Source organism: Schistocerca gregaria, chromosome 10 (genome assembly GCF_023897955.1).
Source record: "Schistocerca gregaria isolate iqSchGreg1 chromosome 10, iqSchGreg1.2, whole genome shotgun sequence".
In the NCBI taxonomy this organism is placed as follows: domain Eukaryota; kingdom Metazoa; phylum Arthropoda; class Insecta; order Orthoptera; family Acrididae; genus Schistocerca; species Schistocerca gregaria.
Window position 1 is genome coordinate 210,310,221 of NC_064929.1, and position 19,915 is coordinate 210,330,135.

Below are 19,915 nucleotides of genomic sequence, written 5' to 3' on the forward strand. Positions count from 1 at the left end.
ATACTGTGTTGTTGTTGTTGTTGTTGTTTTACTTGAAAGGTAATTGTTTTATGATTACAAAGAAATCCTCCATTTGGACTTATCTGTCAATGTTCTTTTCCTATAATGTTCTGAACTTTTTTATAACATATGATTTTTTTTCCCGAAGATGTCAATCCATATGATTTTTTTTTTTCTGTTGATTTATGCCATATAGTTTTACATTCCCTGAAAAGGAGAACTTCCACTTTTATGTTGAACAGGTTTTATAAACAATTGATATTTTTGCCATACGTGAAACCTGTTTTATTATCGCATAACAGGCTCATAAAAATCAAAACCTAACATAATTTTAGTTTTGAAAGACGAGTAAGAGACTCATTTTTCAAACATTTTAAATGGTTCAAAATGTATGTGAAAGGTCCAAAGACTTAAAGGTTTCAATTTATACAACTTCTATGCACTCTGTTTTGACTGAAATTAGCCGTTCAGTTAACTAAAAATGTGTCCCCCTTCTCACATTGTGAATCTGAATATTATCCTGCTGATCCTGAGGTGTTTACCAAATCAACAAAATTTCTTCTTTCTTGCTCTTTAAAGCGCATGCAATATGAGTTCACCCATCACTTTGAGTCCAAAAATGTTTCATCTGAATTCCTTTCACAGGAGTAGTTTGTTTGGACCATTATTCTATTTTCTGCCCACAGAATTCTGTGATTTCCTCTTTGGACAAAAGAATGAGGGTTGTGGATGTGTAAGATTTTATGACTCTCGTAAAATCCTCAGCATTCTGAATCACAGCTATATTTGGTCTGAAAAGATCATGTTTTGTAGCATGGTGCTTCAGCAGGCCTCCTACACCATCCCGAGGCCCCTTCCCATCACCAGTAGCACTGTATACCCAGTCAGTTGGCACAAGCGACTTACTCAATTCAAACAGCTGGTAACGATTTGTATAATGACTAGGAGCACCATCAGAAATAATGATGATCTTCTCTGCCCCTGTTTGCAGTTGAAGAATTTCGCACATTGCTAGCAAAGCTTGTGCTGAGTCATGTCCTGTGTCATCACTTATAATTGCAATACTTGTGGTCTTGTTTTGAAAATATGTCACTACTGTAAAAATGAAACCTGGTCATTACTCCAATTATACCCTGTACTTAGAAACAGAATTACAAACCAGTTCTCAGCAAAATCACGGTGAAGCACTAAACATAGTTCTTCAGCCTGTACACGCCCTTTTACTGCAGCAGTGTGGTGGTGTTGCAATTTCTTCAGATGCTACTGGTGTGGTACTGCTTTCACTGACTATTTACAAAGTTCATCATTGAAACTGTCAAATGCAACAGTTTCCTCAATTAGTTTATTTTCCTCCCATGTTGCATATGTAATTTCTGCAGAGTTATCTGCTACGTTTTCCAGGCCAAGTGTCTGTAAAGACAGTCCTCCTTTTCTGGGACAGTCACCACATTCTTGAAACAAACAAGTCTCTCACTTTATGTCACAGACTATAATGACTTCACACACCCAACTAAGGTGTTTGTAATGTGCTCCATTAAGTTCTTCAAAGTTACCACACAAAGTTGAAAATTCGCACAGTATACACATAAACAGAGATCTCTACATGGATGTGGAACTACCCACTTTGGTCATAGTGCATAAAATTTTGATCTTCCAATATGTAAAGTTCTGTAATTGCTCTTAAAAATTGCGAAAATTCCTTTAATACTGCGAGTCATGTACCTCTTCGCTTTCACAACTTTTTGAGATTCAACTGTTTCAGTTATAGTGTCTTTTTGTTGGCACACTGTTGAGAACAGTCCCATTTACCTTCCAGATAAAATGACTGCACTATTTGAACTTGGGCTGCTTCTACAGGATGACCATAATATGGATCTGGTGTTGCAAATACTCCTTTTACAGACCTCACATGTCTTGATTTGTCTACAATGTACTTTGGTACTGATGGAATGTGGTGCAAAATTGTTTTCTTCGAAAATGTCTCTTGAATACTAGTTGAAACATACACCTTTTCACTGCACAATATTCAACAGCTGGATTGATATTTGTGAAAAATTCCTAGCAAGAGGTGCAAGAGTGCTTTGATTCATTTTCGTCTGAGGATGGAATTTCTACTTTGAAGAGTGTGGTCAGTTTTGCTGTAGTGTATTCATCCATAGCTTTAATAATTTCTCTGCACTTTCTTGATCCACAGAGCTTATCACTTGACTTCATTGACCACAGTTTCTTAACAGGACTAACACTTACTTCTGTAGTTGACTGATTCAGGGTATTTAATTCTTCCTCTATTGATGCAGAATCTGTATCATTTGCACCATGGGAGGCTTCACCTTGTTCAGATACTATCATTGTTGTTGTTATGTCAATTTTTGTCTTATATATCACTCTTTTATGGCTATGCAAATAGTCAGCACACTTCACTCTCACTTGGCCCCAGTCAGAAGACATTTCAAACAGTCCTTTTCATGAAATAACACTGCAACTGTGTCAACTGACAAATTCCTCACAAAAACACAGAACTCACTGCATGGTCTCAGGTTTCTTAGAAACCTCTTCAGTAACGAAATCCAACAGGAAGACATCACTCTATATCAAATTGAGATGACTGGCTAAATTCTGTACAAAACAGAGTGCACAGAGGTTGTATGAATAGAAACCTCTAAGACTTTGGACCTTTCACGTACATTTTGGAGCCATTTAAAATGCTTGAAAAATGAGTCTCTTACTCATCTTTCAAAACAAAAATTATGTTGAATGAGGCTAGGTTTTGATTTTTAATGAGCCTGTTATGTGATAATGTGGTGATAAAACAGGTTTTATGTATGGCAAAAATTTCAGTTGTTTGTAAAACGTATTCAACTTAAAGGTGGAAGCTCTCCTTTCCAATGTAGAACTATATGGTACTAATCAACAGAAAAGAAATCAAAATTTTATGGATTGGCATTTTTGAAAAAAAAATTCTGTAAATTATAAAAAAAGTTCAGAATGCAATAGTAAAATAACTTTGACAGATAAGTCTAAATCGAGGATTTCTTTGTAATCATAAAGCAATTATCTTTCAAATAATAAAAAAATATATACCTAGAACTGTTCCAGAAATAGTACATTTAAAAAAAATTCCAAAATTCGCAACTTCAAAATGGTGTTTGCTGTGTCATCTTTGAGGCCTGTATCTTGGGGCAGGAATGTTTTTTGGAGAAAACAAAAAATGTGTGTTTCTTACTTATTCCTGGATTTTAACATATGCTAAATTCAATAATATCAGAGACTATGAAGGTAATCCCCCTGCCTGAAGTGATACGGATTATGCCAACTGTAGATTTCAGCAGCTGTAGTACATATTCTTTTTGCAATAAAATTCAGTTGCCAGGTGCAAATATTTTCCTATTTTGCTTTACTGGATCTGACAAATTAATTTGTCACCTTCATAAGTTTAGTATTGGTTTAGAGATGTCTATAAGTATTCTCCAAAAAGCATAATGCTGTGATACGGCCAGACTGTACTTATTGTATGTGATTATCATAAACGGAGATTGACAGTTTACAGTAACTGAATAACCTCTATGTATCTAGATAAATTTAGATCTGTTTAATGCTTAGAATTTCTTCCCATTATTTTTTTAATATCTATCATTGTATTCATAGCTGTAAATTGCAGCAACTTTATCAGCTGCAAAGTTGGAAAGTCAGTGTGTCTGACTTCAGCTGCCAGAGACTGTGGTCAGGTGTGTGTGTGTGTGTGTGTGTGTGTGTGTGTGTGTGTGTGTGTGTGTGTTTCACTTATTTTTGACAAAGACCTTGCTGGGTGAAAGCTTATTTTGTGACAGTCGTCTTATTCTGCCTACTTGCGACTCAGTATCACTGCTATGTGATAAGTAGCGATTATCCTTTTCATAATATTGTTGTGGTAGCAACAATCTGTCGTGCATTTAATTATGTGCATACTGTAACATAAGTTGCTTCACATGTTTACTATTGTTACTTTTTGTGCGTGTGAGAGACAATTTTGACTTTAATTTCATATTTACAGCATTTTTACAGTTGTCTTGGGTATATAATGATGATAAAAGTGCTTTTTGCTTCTTTCACAACTTTCTATTAGTTTGCTATGCCAAGGTTTACTTGTTACATATTTTTTTACACTTTATAGCAAGGCTTTAACTTTGAAACTAGTTTTGGCTAAATAAATAAATATAATGTAGCTTATTGTCAGAAGCAAATGTGCCTGCTGTGGCCAGTAAAACTCCGTGGATGTGAAGAGTCTTGTCACAGTACTACAAAGTGCCACACTGATGTAGAGGTGTACTGCAGGCTGCAGCAGATTCGCACGTGACATCGATGTGTGTGTATGGGACTGAAGGCATACAAATTATTTTCATGGCTGCAAAATTGAAAGGAAATTGTCAGTGACATTCCACATTTGCATTAACATCTGTGATAAGTTGAACAACAGATGACACAAGGCAAGTGTCTATGACGAGAACAGAATTAGCCACTGTCTCGAAAGGTCCGTATCAGAGGAACTGAGGTTAGTGATGGTGGTGACAAAGTACTCATTCGGTGAGATTTCACCAGTAGTATATCGGGTGACAACTTGTGGTTCACATGTCTACTGTAGAACAGAGCTTGACACAGGTGCAGACTGTTGGAGATACCATCAATAATTCTCAATGACAAGCAAAGATCCTTAGTGGTGGACTTTTGAAGCCACTAATATGATGGTGTAGTTACAATCCCAAGTATTACACCTTGCAGTCATTCCTCTGGTGGGCCCTCGTTTATAAGTAATTGATAAAAAAGAATATCACGATTTCTTGAGGTCCACTGGAGCCTTGAAAATGACACGCACTATAAAACAGTGCCATAGCCTAGCGTTTAAGTCGATCGGTTGATGTGCTCCAGGTTGTGGATCTGAATCCCGTCAGGAGCAATCTACTTCTCTTTTCCTACACCATCATATGGGTGGTTACAAAACATCGAGTCCATCCATGAGGACTCTTGCTTGTGAGTTTCATCTTACCTGAAAAACACTCACGGAGAGCAAGGTCAGACAGTGAGACAGTGTAGGGCAATCCAGTGACTGTGTCACAAACACCTTGAGAAAATTAACTGCATAATGATTGCAAGTTTCCAACAGCGCAAGTACACATGTTAATTTGTGTGTCTGTAATTGCCTGGAAATGGAGGCCATACATAGGGTGCATTGCTTCCCAATTTCTGTGGGAATCTTTTTAGCAGATGACAGGCGGCTGGGGCCATGTGTGTTTCATTGTGTAGTGTGTTGAAGTTATGCTGTGAAGTTGTTTATGTGCAATAATGTCTGCTGGCTCCAAAGGAAACATGCTAAATTTATAGATAATTCAGGGTGTATACACCTCGGGAAATCCAGGGAAAACTCCGGAATGTTTTCATCCGGGAGAAAACTGGAAAAACTGGAAATTTTTCATTGTTTTAGTTTTCAGTTAAATTTTTGTAATTTTGACTGACAGGAACTGACTCTATCAAAGAATTTTTAGCCTGCTACTGCAGAATAACACTGCGGCAATAAAACTTAAACGAGAGAAAGAAAACCAAAATAAGCTCAAGTTGCAATGCACACACAAGTGTCTGCCAACACCAAAAAGTGCCAAAGGATTTAGGATGAAGACTATGCAATACTTGAAAACAACAAACTGGTTCGGATGACCGTGACATCAAATGGTTTACATTAGGTCCGTTTGAGCAGTTGCCAGCAGGCTCGCACGCATGTGCAGTTGAGTTGCATATGAGCAGTACTTGCTCCCGCTTATGGCTACTTGAAGTACGGTTGTTTGCTGTATCAACAGTAGCAACAAGCAGCCAGACACTAGTCAGAAAAATTCTTCTGGCGAACCCAAGCTGCCAGATTCACGCATGCGCAGATCTGTCTAAGTTGCCGTAGAGAGGGCGGTAGTTTCCACAAGATAGTCTCCATGTGACCTGTGTTTAGGTTTAGTGGTTTCCCTGTTTCTTCTTTGTTTATAACTCTCATGTTAAATGAAGACAAAATGGATATCTGTGAGAGTTAGCAATTGAATTAAAATGCATTCACATACTTATGGAAGGTTAAAATATGTCATTAGTTTTAGTTTCCTGATTTGATTTTAGTTCCGGGTTTTTGGCAGTCAAGCACTAATTGCCTTGCACAACACTGAGTTATTTTTGTTGATTTGCTAAAGAAATTTACCTTTTGTTATCTTTTCTGCAGAGGCAATCAATTTATTTGAAATGAAGTGTTTCATTCCACAGTATTGGTTAGTGTCAACTCTTTGCCTAATTACAAGTACCCATTTTTATCTCCTGGTACACATGGCATTATGCCATAATAAAGAATCAAACATGAGAATGCAGTAGTGGTACTCCAAGAAAATTTGCAGCCCGAAAACCAGACTGAAAAGCTTAATATCAGGTTGAGGCATACTTCTTCGTGAATCTGGATATACAAATGTGCACTTTCAGGCAAATTGTGCATTTTAGTCTATCTTGTGGAATACCCTCTGATGTTCTGTTTTGTTTACGACGTTATGGGAGATCTCTTAAAGTTATATAGGTACGAACTTGTGGGCTTCCTATGTCATTGCAGCTGCGCATGTGCAGTAAGGTCATTTTCTGTCGCTCTCTGACAACTGCTGAAACAAACCGTAACAGGTCGCAGCAAAATATTGCGAATGGTGGTTGAAGAGCATTATTTTCAAAGTAAATTTCATTTTATGCAAGATGAATTAAGTTACGTGTGCGAATGTGCTTTAAATTTCTGAAATCACAGAGCATTTTATTCTCATTTAAAGCTTAACGCACTGAGGGCCAACCACTTTGAAGAATTTCAAACCCAGACATTTATGTATAATTTAAAATTTTACCAGCACATTTGTGTGATGTACCTATATTAAAGTGTAACACTTGCAAAAAGACCAATATTATAAGTGAAAGCTTAATTTCTCTTGTACCTACACTATGTGTATTAGTTTAAACCATTAACTTTGCCTATTTATGTGTGCACACTACTGAACAGTGATGTCGGTTGCTATTGGCTGACTATGTCACATGTCATATGCTTTGAATATCTGCTATCATCAGCTGGCGAGATCGCATGACATCAGCTGTGATTGACTTACTAAAATGCATCGCAATCTTGATTTCAGTGCTTCGGAAACTTGATTTCAGTGCTTCGGAAACCAACGTGCTGTTTTTGGTGGAATTCAAATATATACTTTCGCAGTACGAAAATATGCAGTGTACATGCTGCTGCACATCAAATATCTTTCCAAAATGCGTGTTTCTGTTTTTGCGGGGTGGCTTGTTCATTTTCTAAAGTGTGGGAAAGTTCTACGCCGGTGTATAAAACCTTAATCATTCAAAGGATCGAAAAGTTTTGTGGTTCTGAGAGAAAGTATTCTGTTACTTAACATGGAAACAGTGTATTATCACTCAGGAAAAAGTGTGTTCTTAACTGGGTCAACCGTAAAAAACCCAGATTTTTTTTTTTCTTGTTCACATATACACCCTGCAATTACAGGCAAAGAAAAGTCATATGGAATGCTGCATACTAATTTGAGATGTGGTGCTGTGAGCGTCAAGCATTACATAAAAAGTTTCCGACAGTATTACTGTAAAAAATAAGGTACCATAACTTTCGAAGTCGAAAAGCAGAGAAGAATAAGGAAGAAATTTACGAAAAGTGTGTATGAAAACTGTGCACAAATATTTATGCTATGGCAATTTATTGGCACTACCGCTGAGGAGCCTGACATCTGAACAAAAGAACTGGGTGTAACTCTTCTAATGGATTCTGGCATCTATGAAATTCCCAAACTTGCTGGGTCTGAGGATGTTGATCTACACATAATATTTCATGATTAAAGTTGTGTAAACAATTTTTTATAAAATAAAAGACAAATGATACATTGAAAATTAATTAACCTTCACATAAAGACTAAGAACCTACCTACAAGTATTGCTTGGTTCCAGGAATAAACAGTGGAATGCTTTTTTTGAAATGTGAATTACATATTTGACTGCTGTATAAGTCGCCGATTTCTAGCTGAAAGAATGTTGTTGCCAGCCATATCACTGCTGTTTCCCAAGCAGAAAATGTAGAATCTCTCTGTGACCTCCTTTTGAAGTTTGCAGACACAACATTTTCACATTATATTTTTCATACCTCTGTTATTGAAATACTTATTTACCTACAGGCACTTTTGCGTTTTCTTCTTGTTGTCACCTTTTCATCACAGTAAACACAGCACAAGCTCCCAAGCAAAGAAGGTGATCCATGTCAGACTGCTTGCACAATGAGGCATCGTGTTGGACATGAGAAAACCCATTCTTTCTGCTAATTGTTGTGCATGCAGTTTTATTCCCGTGCGTCTGCGATTTCACACGAGAAAAGAGGCATCGTGTGCACATGCATTTAGACTGTTCATTCTGTTAAACAAGTCATATAATTTTTCTTCACTTTCACTGGGAGGAAGTAATCTCGTCCGTGAATTTATTAATTGATATGCAGTTTTAATCCTACTCGTGAACCTTCTTTTTATTTCCATCATTGCTGCTTCAGTGTATAGATTCATCAGGAAGACCGAAAGATTCTTTCTAATGTGAGCATTTCCTTTCTTGGTCTTTCATTGTTATTGCTCCTTCTTGGATTTTGTACATTTTGTCACTCACACAATATTTAAAATGTTGGGTTGGCTGAACTCAATAACAAGGCCATAACACCAAGTGTATCTAGGACAGAACTGAACCCACCTAACTATGTAGAGCTCCGAGGGAACGTATACTATTACCTAACATGGAGAAAGTGTATTTTCACCTGGGAAAAAGTGTAATTTTAACAGGAAATCTGGGAAAACCAAGGGATTTTTTTTCCATGTATACACCCCGTAATAGAGTCTAGTTTTTCTTTCCCTCAGATTCCAACTAGATTCTTTGCGACAAAGAATGTGAATCTCCAGGCAAGTGTTGCTGTACAATACAACATTTCCAAAGAAAACGTGCAAATTAGTACTTTTCATATCAAACCACTTATATGCTTCAGAATACTTTTATAAATTAGTATTAAAAGTAGGCCACTAAATTATTTTACTTGAATTTCCTTCAAGCTTACACTTTCAGACTTCAGCATTCATTCAGATTACAAAAAAAATTTGGATTTAGCATAAAACATCCATTTTTTAAGCATTTGCACAGTGACAGAATGGTGCTCTGAGGCAGGCTGGCTCTACAGCCAGTTGCAACTCAAATATTGGAGTATAATGAAGATTACCAAACGTGTATTGTGGTTTATGTCAAATAACTGGAAGGGGAGTGAAGGTATTTTGTCCGCAACTTCCATTTACTGTGTTTTCAAACATTTTTTGTTCACACTTCACAATATTACATCTTTCGATGGTCTTCACATCTCCTGCACTTCCCCCTGTCTCCTTGACTAGCTATCCCCTCTCCTGATCTGACCATTGATTCCCTGTGGTTTTTTAATCGAGTTCTGTGGGACCATACGAGCCAAAGTTACTTAGTGATGGAACAAATCAGTACATGGTTTACAGAACGCTGATGCAAAATTTCTGAACACAAGAGTTAAAGTAATGAAACACACAAAAAATGTGAGTGATTTTATGGATAAATGCCACATTGTGAGGTCATAATTGCTGCATCTCAACTGAAATGAAAACAGATATGATCTCTTTGAGTTGTGACAACTTGCAGTTCAGCATGTCTTGGCTCAACAGCGAGTTGTATGCACCAGCATGGTACTCATTAATGTGGTTTCTACACATATAGTCAGTTGGGAACACATTGTCAGAGGAAGTATTATAGGGGTAAAAAGAGGCCAAGTTATGTACTGAATTTTACGTTTACATGTCGAAATAATATTGAACAATAATTTACAGATAGGGAATGTCCTTAAAGATTGAATTATTTGTGAAAATTGAAATTTTATTTAAATCTCATAGAATGATTTAGTTACTATAATTCAATAACAAAACATTTTATACTGTGGGCAGCCACAGCTCTGGAATTACATCTTGATAAACTGCAGCAGCTGTTAAATGATCCTTCATTAAAATGACTAGTTTTGCAGCTTACAGTTGCATTGTCAGGTATACAGGTACATCTGAATAGAAAAAAAAGGGGGGAGAATATAATAAACAATATTTCTATATCCAAAGTTGAAAAGGAGTGTAGTAAATAATGATGGATAAAAGCACTCACAATCATTTCAAATAAAATCTAGGCTGACTTTAAATTGACGGTCCAACATTCTTAGTCAGTTCAGAATATAACACCCATCTAAAGAGCAGTAGTCGGGTAATAAAATCAGTAGAACGATGGAATCGACCATCCCAAACAGCAAAGGATCCTACAATACAAACTGAGAGAACTGATAGGGTCTACAATTCAAAGTCTGAAAATGTGGAAAGTAACAACTTTTGACAGAGAATTTAATGAAGTAATAATGATGCTGAAACAATGCATCATCAACAAGGCAAGACATAATTATTGATGAAGTGAGAAAGCGAGACGGGTCTTACGACTGGTAACAAGTGGAAGATCACAGGTTCAAGTTCTGTTACGGTAATCAATATTGAGACTCCTTCTGCTTGCTCACTCCATGATAACTCCTCTTCATGTTGATGACAGATCAGGGTGGCAATTCTTCTGGAAAACCTGGAATTCTCAGGGCTTCATGTTGATTATGGAACAGGGTGACAGTTCTTCTGGAAAACCTGGAATTCTCATGGAATTACATTTTACCTGGAAAAATCAGGGAAATCTGTGGGAACTCTGTGTTTTTAACCTAGCACTGAAATCGAAATTTATTGAGTTGTGTAAATTGCACATTTTAGAATTCTTAATACCTCAAAGTGTGTTAAATATACGAATATTATTCAACATAAATTATCGATGTTTGAAAACTGTGGTTAAATTACTGCTTATGGTTGGTTCTCAGCTCAGAGGAAAGAAAAAATAATTATTGTATGCTGCCACACCACCTCCCCCATGCAGACCATTAATTTCAGGAGCTTCTTGATGCCATCTTCCTCCTCACACCTGGTATAATTCTCAGGGTGGTTCCTGCCCCCAAAGTTTGAGTAGGCACCCTGTGGATTGGTTTTCATCATGAGTATTATTATTATTATTATTATTATTATTATTATTATTAGTCGTAAAGCTCCCATGTGGAAGACGCTAAGTAAAGCTGGTTCACTTTCCGTTCTTCTTGGTCTTCTGGTTCTTTTTATATGCCCACCAGTTTTTCATTGTTTGCGAAAATTTAGTTCTTCTTTCTTCGCTCCATTTTGTTCCGGTTCTCGGTGCTTTTGTCTCTGGTTTAACCTCCCACTTTTCAACTTTTATTCTAAAATTGTTCCTTGCAGCGGGAGTTACTAGTCTCCTACCGGGCGCCTCCCCAGGTGGCGGATAGGGGGATGCTCACTAGATATGGTGGGTACCGGGGAAATAAAATACCCGGGGTGGACTAAAACTAGTACCAAAGGGCACGACTGTTCCACATGTTAGTGGCGGTGACCAACAGCGTCTGTTCCACATGTTAGTGGCGGCTGACTCATGTTTCAAGGCTCCACAACCTTGATCCTATCAACTGGCACATGCCAGACCAACTATGAATTACAAGTAAAATCATGAGTATTATTTGATAATTGATTGTGAAATTCGGTAAGTGCAGGGTAATGAGGAGACACTGTTAGTCTTTTACATCCTTTGTCAAAAGAGGTCACTGAATTGTACAGGTGGTAACAAAATCGTGCCAAGAGATTTGAATAAAATTTCAACTTTCACAAATTCTTCGATCTTGGACGACAGCCCCTACTTGTGAATTACCATTCAATATTGTTCCGAAATGTGACCGTACAATTTGTTATGCTATTTGGCTTTCTTTCAAATACAACCTCTGCCAAAGTGTTCAAAGTGATTGTAGACATTTTAATAAATGTCACACTCAGAAACGAGCGAGTGTAATTCTCACTGTATCGTCTTGTTGAGGTTGTATCCCTTCTAATACTGGAGCTCGTACTGCTGAAGCAATTTTGCGCACTCACATTTTCTATCAGGACAGAGTGGTGGTACTGGAAGGCGACGTGACTAATGCGGCAGATGTGATCCGGGCGGCGGACGTGATCGTGATGAACAACGTGTTCGAGTTCTTCATGCCAGCGGAGAAGCAGGTGGCGGTGTGGCGGCTCCTGCGTGCGGCGGCACGGCCGGGCGCTCTTCTGGTGACAGTTCCCGCACTTGAGGCAGCCTTCGCCCACCTACAGGTAAGTGCTGGCCACACCCTGCAGGTGGGACATATAGTGAGACGAAAGAGGTCTATGTGCTATAGTTCCAACCCTTAAATGTTTTCTTTTTCCATTCTATATGTAAAGGCTAGTTTACACAATGACACTGGGTTGCAAAACTCATTTTGTGAAACACAGCGAGACGAGTACACTCTCGTTTTGTCGTTCGGTCTCAGAAGTGAAACTTTTGGCAGGTACACAAGAAGTGACAGAGTCGATACATGTCTGTGTGAAAAAAATAAGAATTGTGTTTGTATTGAAGAAGAAGAAGTCAGCTCAGTAACTTCACTACAAGAAGCTATTGTAGAAGACCCAAAAAGTTATTTCCACTATCTCAGAATGTAATTAGGACAGTTCACTTTTCATCTTAATAAAGCTAATGATATGACAAGAGAGAAAGATACTATAATGTGTGAAGCATTGTTATCAGAACTGAAATTACAGATCATGTTGCATTTCTTCGCAAGTGGGGGATTTGTATTCGCCTCTATAGTAGGTGTTGTCTGTTCTACGGCCAGATGTTTCAGTTGCTTGTATTTCTCATAGTTCACTTTGTGTGTGTGTGTGTGTGTGTGTGTATAATGGAATGAACTTTGCTCTGCTGCTCAGATATTGTCAATCTTTCTGTGTGTGTGTGTGTGTGTGTGTGTGTGTGTGTGTGTGTGTGTTTTTATAATGGAATGAACTTTGCTCTGCTGCTCAGATATTGTCAATCTTTCTGTGTTCAGCTGTACATTGCTGCTTGTTTTAAAGTCGACACCATTGAAATCCTACAAGTGCCTTGCATGCCTTAGATGTCTGAGAAGTGCAAATTTTCCTCCATTTCCCACCTTGTATTTAACTTATTGCTTCGACACCTAAAGTCAGATGATGGACAACTATTGGTTTCGTGTCATCAAAGTTTGAACAAACCAAACTGGTTTACTTTTGTCAGCAACTTGCACATAGTGAAACAGCCAGTAATGCAGTTTGGAAACTTGATTTTACATCCCAATGTCATCATGTAAACTAACTTAATGCATATACTAAGATTCCATAAAATGGCGAAATTCTTATTTGTGTAGTATTTCACTAGACTATTGACAGTATAGTGTACAGGATGCTGATGATGACAGAGTGCATAGTTCATGTAGAAATATTTTATGTAAACAAGCATTCATATTTTACAATATCTGTAAACCATGTGCATGTGAAAGTTCGGCTTCTCTAGAAATTGTTTGTTTTTTGATTGAAGTGGCTTATTTGAAGGCCCACATTCTCCTCTTTCAACCAAATGTTATTCTTTTCATTTTTGCCAGAACTTAATGCTTCAGGGTGCATTGTCATGCTGATACAATCAATCGTCGTCTCCAGACTATTGCTTTACTGTATGCAGGAAACAATGCTATAAAATTTGTTCATATACTTCTGCATTTGGTGTTTTATTAAGCACAACTAGGAAACCACATCACAATTGTGAAAAATACTCCCACACTCTGACGGAACTTCCTTTATTCTTCACTGATGGCTCTACTGCGATGCCAGATAGCATTCTGCAGACATTCACCAACCCCTAACCCTCCCTTTGGATTGCCACTTAGAGCTCGATTAATCACTCCAAATCACTCCTTTTCAATCATCCACTGTCCAGTGGTGTCAGTTTTTACGTCTCTTCGAGTGTTGCTTAGTATTGCCTACAGACTCGTGTGCCTTACAAGGTGCCGCACGACCATTGTACCCCATTTCTTTTTACCTCACTATGCAGTCATTTTGCTGGCTGGACTGCTAGTAGCAGTTAGGAACTCACGAGTGATTCTTTTTGATAATTTCATGCAATTTTTTACGGCCCTCTGCAATGCTCAAAAGTCCCTGTCCATCAGTACATGAGGTCTCTATCCCTGTTTAGCTGTGATTGCTCCTTAATATTGTTTCCACTTCACAGTCTCATCACCAACAGTTCACTTGGCAGTCTTGCTGAGGTGACATACAATGGCTGAAGTCTGATTAAAATTACTCAATAGTTGAAGATCAGTAGAAATATTGGAACTCGTGAGGAAATACTGACCCTATGACTTATCTTAGAAGTTAGATTAAGGAAAGGCAAACCAATGTTTTTAGCATTTGTAGACTTAGAGAAAGCCTTTGACAATGTTGACTGGAATACCCTCTTTCAAATTCTGAAGGTGGCAGGGGTAAAATACAGGGAGGGAAAGGCTATTTACAATTTGTACAGAAACCAGATGGCAGTTATAAGAGTCGAGGGACATGAAAGGGAAGCAGTGATTGGGAAGGGAGTGAAACAGGGTTGTAGCCTCTCCCCGATGTTATTCAATCTGTATATTGAGCAAGCAGTGAAGGAAACAAAAGAAAAATTTGGAGTAGGTATTAAAATCCATGGAGAAGAAATAAAAACTTTGAGGTTCGCCGATGACATAGTAATTCTGTCAGAGACAGCAAAGGACTTGGAAGAGCAGTTGAACAGAATGGATAGTGTCTTGAAAGGAGGATATAAGATGATCATCAACAAAAGCAAAACGAGGATAATGGAATGTAGTCGAATTAAGTCGGTTGGTGCTGAGGGAATTAGATTAGGAAGTGAGACACTTAAAGTAGTAAAGGAGTTTTGCTATTTGGGGAGCAAAATAACTGATGATGGTCGAAGTAGAGATGATATAAAATGTAGACTGGCAATGGCAAGGAAAGCGTTTCTGAAGAAGAGAAATTTGTTAACATCGAGTATAGATTTAAGTGTCAGGAAGTCTTTTCTGAAAGTATTTGTATGGAGTGTAGCCGTGTATGAAAGTGAAACATGGACGATAAATAGTTTGGACAAGAAAAAAATAGAAGCTTTTGAAGTGTGGTGCTACAGAAGGATGCTGAAGATTAGATGGGTAGATTACATAACTAATGAGGAGGTATTGAATAGAATTAGGGAGACATTTATGACACAACTTGACTAGAAGAAGGGATCGGTTGGTAGGACATGTTCTGAGGCATCAAGGGATCACCAATTTAGTAATGGAGGGCAGCATGGAGGGTAGAAATCATAGAGGGAGACCAAGAAATGAATCCACTAAGCAGATTCAGAAGGATGTAGGTTGCAGTAGGTACTGGGAGATGGAGTAGCTTGCACAGGATAGAGTAGCGTGGAGAGCTGCATCAAACCAGTCTCTGGACTGAAGACTACAACAACAAAACAAAAGTTGACGTCTGTACTTGCCACTACAGTGTTGCCATATCAGCTGCCGGCTATCATTGGCTTATAGGTGATACACAAACACCGAATGGCAGAAGACAGGTTTTGTAGCCCTGAATTTAAATCCCTGTCCTAAGCTAACCTCAGCCTCATGACGTTCCAAGGAAATGGTGGTCAAAGATCTGCAGCAGAAGTAAAATCATGATCGCTTTGTTCACGGCAATTAAACCTAACCTTTATGAGCAAGATGGAAAAAAATTCAGCAGTAAATGCAAACTGTAATTTCTCGCTGTCATTGATTAGCTGAAACTGACCTGACTCTGGCTACATGATTGCTGTGGTACCGGCAGATAAACAGTCCTCGTTGGCACTTGTTTGCAGATTGTAGGCAACACAGGCAGATTCCAAACTAAAAAAGAATGACAGGAGGAAAAATAAGAGCAATAAAATAGCCAATACAGTGATTAAAATTGATTTGGCAAAGAATTAGAAATAAAAATTGCATTTAAATCACTAAATTGAATAGTTCTATATGATTATATTAACTGTATATGTGATGCTGAATCACATCTTGCGTAGCAGTATCCAGCAGTATTTGGTTAGTGCTGTTTATGAAATGTGTGTATTTCATTAACATTGTTTGTGTGTGTGAGGGGGACGGGGTTGGAGAGAGTTGGTGTGGTTATTATGTGAGATGAAATACAAAATAAAAGTGCCAGACCCATGATTTGGGATCCAAACACATCACGAAAGAATACCGGACAAAGAAAATAAGTGAACTGACCGATTGTTATGGCAGTTTGGCAACAGCGAATGGTTTTGGCATGATGTTGAGTGCTCTGATTGGAGGAAACATGTGAAGTGTCAACTATCAAGTAATTTTAATAGGACTATAGTCCACGCTAGTAGTCACCGACCTCTTCCAACTGTGCCATTCTGCTGTTCCCACTTCTCTACTTATGACATAATACTCCCTGCCTCATTTTATACTGACATATGCCTCTAATGATGTCTAGTTCTAGTAGTCAGTTTCATATTTTGTAGGGGAGTCCATACACGAGAGAGAGAGAGAGAGAGAGAGAGAGAGAGAGAGAGAGAGAGAGAGAGAGCTTTCCAAAACAATTGATCCATGGGCTTTTTGCAGACGGGCATCGACCTGACATCGTGGGTGCGACCAGTGCCACCGCATGACCCCGAGGCACCTGGCTTAGTGGACATAGCAGAGGAGGCAGAGCATGTGCGGCTGTACGAGGTGATGTAGTGCCTGGCAGAGGGGGCCTGCACTTGCACGCCAGGACGATCTTCTGTGTTGACAGTCAGTGGCCACAGCAGCATGTGCGGCAAATTGGTGGCACCACAACACGCCACATGACTAGTTCGGCATGGTGCGAGACATTGGGCGGTGGCAGTCGGTATGTGTACCGGCCTCTGAAGGTGGCATCAGTGTCACTAAATACTCATTCTCCTATGCATGTGTCAGATGTAAGTGGTATAATTTGTGTGTGTGTGTGTGTCTGTGTGTGTGGGCGCGCGCGCGTGCGCGCTACCATGTAAACTAACAGTGTGTATCGATCCTCATGAGAATATGCAGTAACGAAGTGTGGCTGTTTGGTCCAGGTGAGCCTGTGTGGGGAGACAGTGAACACTCACCTCATTGGACAGACTCAATTTTTGTCTCTGTAGAAAATCAGGAATATTTGATCTATTAAATGTCTTCCTAACTGAAGTGTTCCAGTTGTGTTCATCAGTGTTGTTACCATCTGACAATTTTTGTGTATTTGTATCTGTATTTTCTTTTTAACTTAAAATTCTTAAAGGTTAATGTTATGATTACATTAAACTAATGGGCACAGTTTTGGAACTGACACATTATTTTGTTACAGTAGTGGAAGTCAACTTGGGTGTCATGTAAAAATGTAAGCTCAACAGATTTAGCGAATCTGTATCTTTATTTGTAGTCTGCAAACCACTGTTTAGTGCATGGCAAGGGATACTTCCCACATTAACGCATTTGTAGGTTGTTTCTTGTTCCAGGATAACTGCTTCCAGTTCCAGGTTAATTGCTTAAATGGCTCTGTATAGGCTTTAATCAGTTTGTTGGTAGTCTTGCCTTCTCAGTCTGTGCAAGAGCAATAAATAGTGTTTTCCCTACAGGATCAATACTTACGGGTGACATAGTACTCTTGTAGATTCTCCACTTCGTACTGTTTCGTGACATATTGTAAGCGAGCTTACGTGGGACAGTACACATCCGTGCTTAAACATATGCCATTTCCGCATCTCCGAGATTTTCTCTCATGGGTCAGTCAACCGTGTCGCCATTCGTGCTGCCTTTCTGTCTTGTTGTCTGTGACGGAATTAAAGTGTTGTTGGCAAAATTTAAAATTTTTTGTCGTCTTCAAATTTTAAGTCTTTTTCAAGATTTCTATGTTACTTCTTGTACCGTGGACAGATCAAACGACACGGTCATGGATATGGTGCATTACCATGTAGGAAAATGCCACTGCCGTCGGGAAATATCATAATCGTGAAGGGGTGTGTGTGGTCTGCAACCAGTGTCTGATACTACTCGGCCGTCGTAGTGCCTTGCACGAGCTGCACTGGACCCAGGGATGCCCACACTAATGGTCCCCAGAGCACAATGGAGCCTGCCGTTAACTTGTATGCGTCCAACAGCAGAGATGTGAAGGAGCTGTTCCCCTGGAAGATGACAGATTTGCACCCTCCCATTGGCGTAATGAAGAAGGTATTGGGATCCTTCAGACCACGCAATGCTCTGCCACTATTCCAATGTCCAGTGCCGATGTTCGTGTGCCCATTTCAGTTGTAGTTGCTGGTGTTAACATAGACACACACATGTCGTCGGCTGTGGAGGCCCATCATTAGGAATGTTTGGTGTACTGTGTGTTCAGACACATTTGTACTCTGCCCATCATTAAAGTCTGATGACGATAGTTCCACCACGGTTCGCACCTGTCCTGTTTCACCAGTCTGCACAGCCTACGATGTCCGACTTGTGTAATAAGGGGTAGCCACCCAACCTCATGGTGTCTTAATGTGGCTTCATCTTGGTTGCTCCCCGTGTTGAAGACACTCATTACAGCACTCCGAGAACATACAAGAAGTCGTGCAGTTTTTCAAAGGCTGATGTTGAGCCTCTGGGCCATCACAATCTGCCCTCGATCAAACTCTACATCGTATGCCTTCCCTATTCCACACACAGACAGTAGGCTCACTGATACTACATGCACTGTGTCTTACTAGCAGTCGTTCCTTGCTAGGTGATGGAGTCATCACCTGGAAAGGTTTATATCAGTAGTAGGTTGGTGGTCATAATCTTCTGGCTGATAAGTGTGTGTGTGTGTGTGTCTGTGTGTGTGTGTGTGTGTGTGTGTGTGTGTGTGTAAGAGCCCTCATTCGCTTTATCTTGTCTTTGTGGGCCTTGCATTAAATGCACTTTGGTGGCAGTAGAATCACTTTGCAGGAAACAGATTGAAGAATCATGTTTCATTGCACCCTTGACATTAAATCATTCTCTTTTTTTCATAGCTGTGATTAATGTGAAACATTATGTTCATTATAATCGGATTTCTGTAATAATGCAATATAGTGACACACTTCAGACAATTTGAGTCTCAGTATAATACTTAAGTCAGTCATATTTCTCGCTGAATGAGGCACTGATAATGACGTCATCGTCCAAAGGACAACAACTACAGTTAACCGCTAAGGAAAAAACAGTTATTAGTTTGTACTGCCAGGTCTTCCAAGAATCTGACAGCTATTTATGGATCATGAGAGAGTTACATGCTAAGAATCTGTAGACATATATCATCCTGGTTAACAGGCATAAGTAAAATCACTACTGCTTTTCTCATTTCCATTTTACACATACAGAAATGTAATACTGTATAAATACACCTAACATTCACTAAATAGGCTTGGGGATACACTGTGCTATAAAACTTACATAAACTAAACTTACTGCAGCCACCCTGTAATGAAAAATACAAACCTTAGATACATTTGTGTCAGTCTGTAAGGAGGGAATGTGGTCTGAAAAGTCTTAGCTTGCTGTGAAAAACACTTTCTTACTTATCTCTTTTTTGTGATGTACTGTTTTGCAAGTAGCTCACCACACATTGGAAAACTATTGTCATTTGTTGGCTTCCTCTTTTCACAGTCTTTCTCTTGAGCTCATTGAAAACAGAGGAAAATATAGGGATCTAAGGTTGGTACTAATTAATGCACATTTTAGGAAAAGAAGCAGATCAGAGGCACGATACGGTTGTATCCTGGGCACTGGGAACAGTTGAAATGGTGATACGGGATAAGTTCTGCAAAAGTGTACAGCACATATTGTGGTTATGTGACATATAAACTTCAAACTTGAGTAAACAGGTTGTGTTTTTTTTATTTTCTT

General features: G+C 38.9%; 1 protein-coding gene across 1 annotated transcript in view; it reads left to right on the top strand.

The window, feature by feature from the left end:
* The window catches only part of LOC126293350 (uncharacterized), a 70,644-nt gene extending 53,426 nt beyond the window's left edge, over window positions 1-17,218 (top strand). Inside the window, exons 6-7 of the mRNA XM_049986544.1 lie at window positions 12,090-12,296; window positions 16,637-17,218. Coding sequence (XP_049842501.1) covers window positions 12,090-12,296; window positions 16,637-16,753 — 324 coding nt within the window. The 3' untranslated portion in view covers window positions 16,754-17,218. The remainder of the gene's footprint in view (window positions 1-12,089; window positions 12,297-16,636) is intronic.
* Window positions 17,219-19,915: the final 2,697 nt, after the last annotated feature.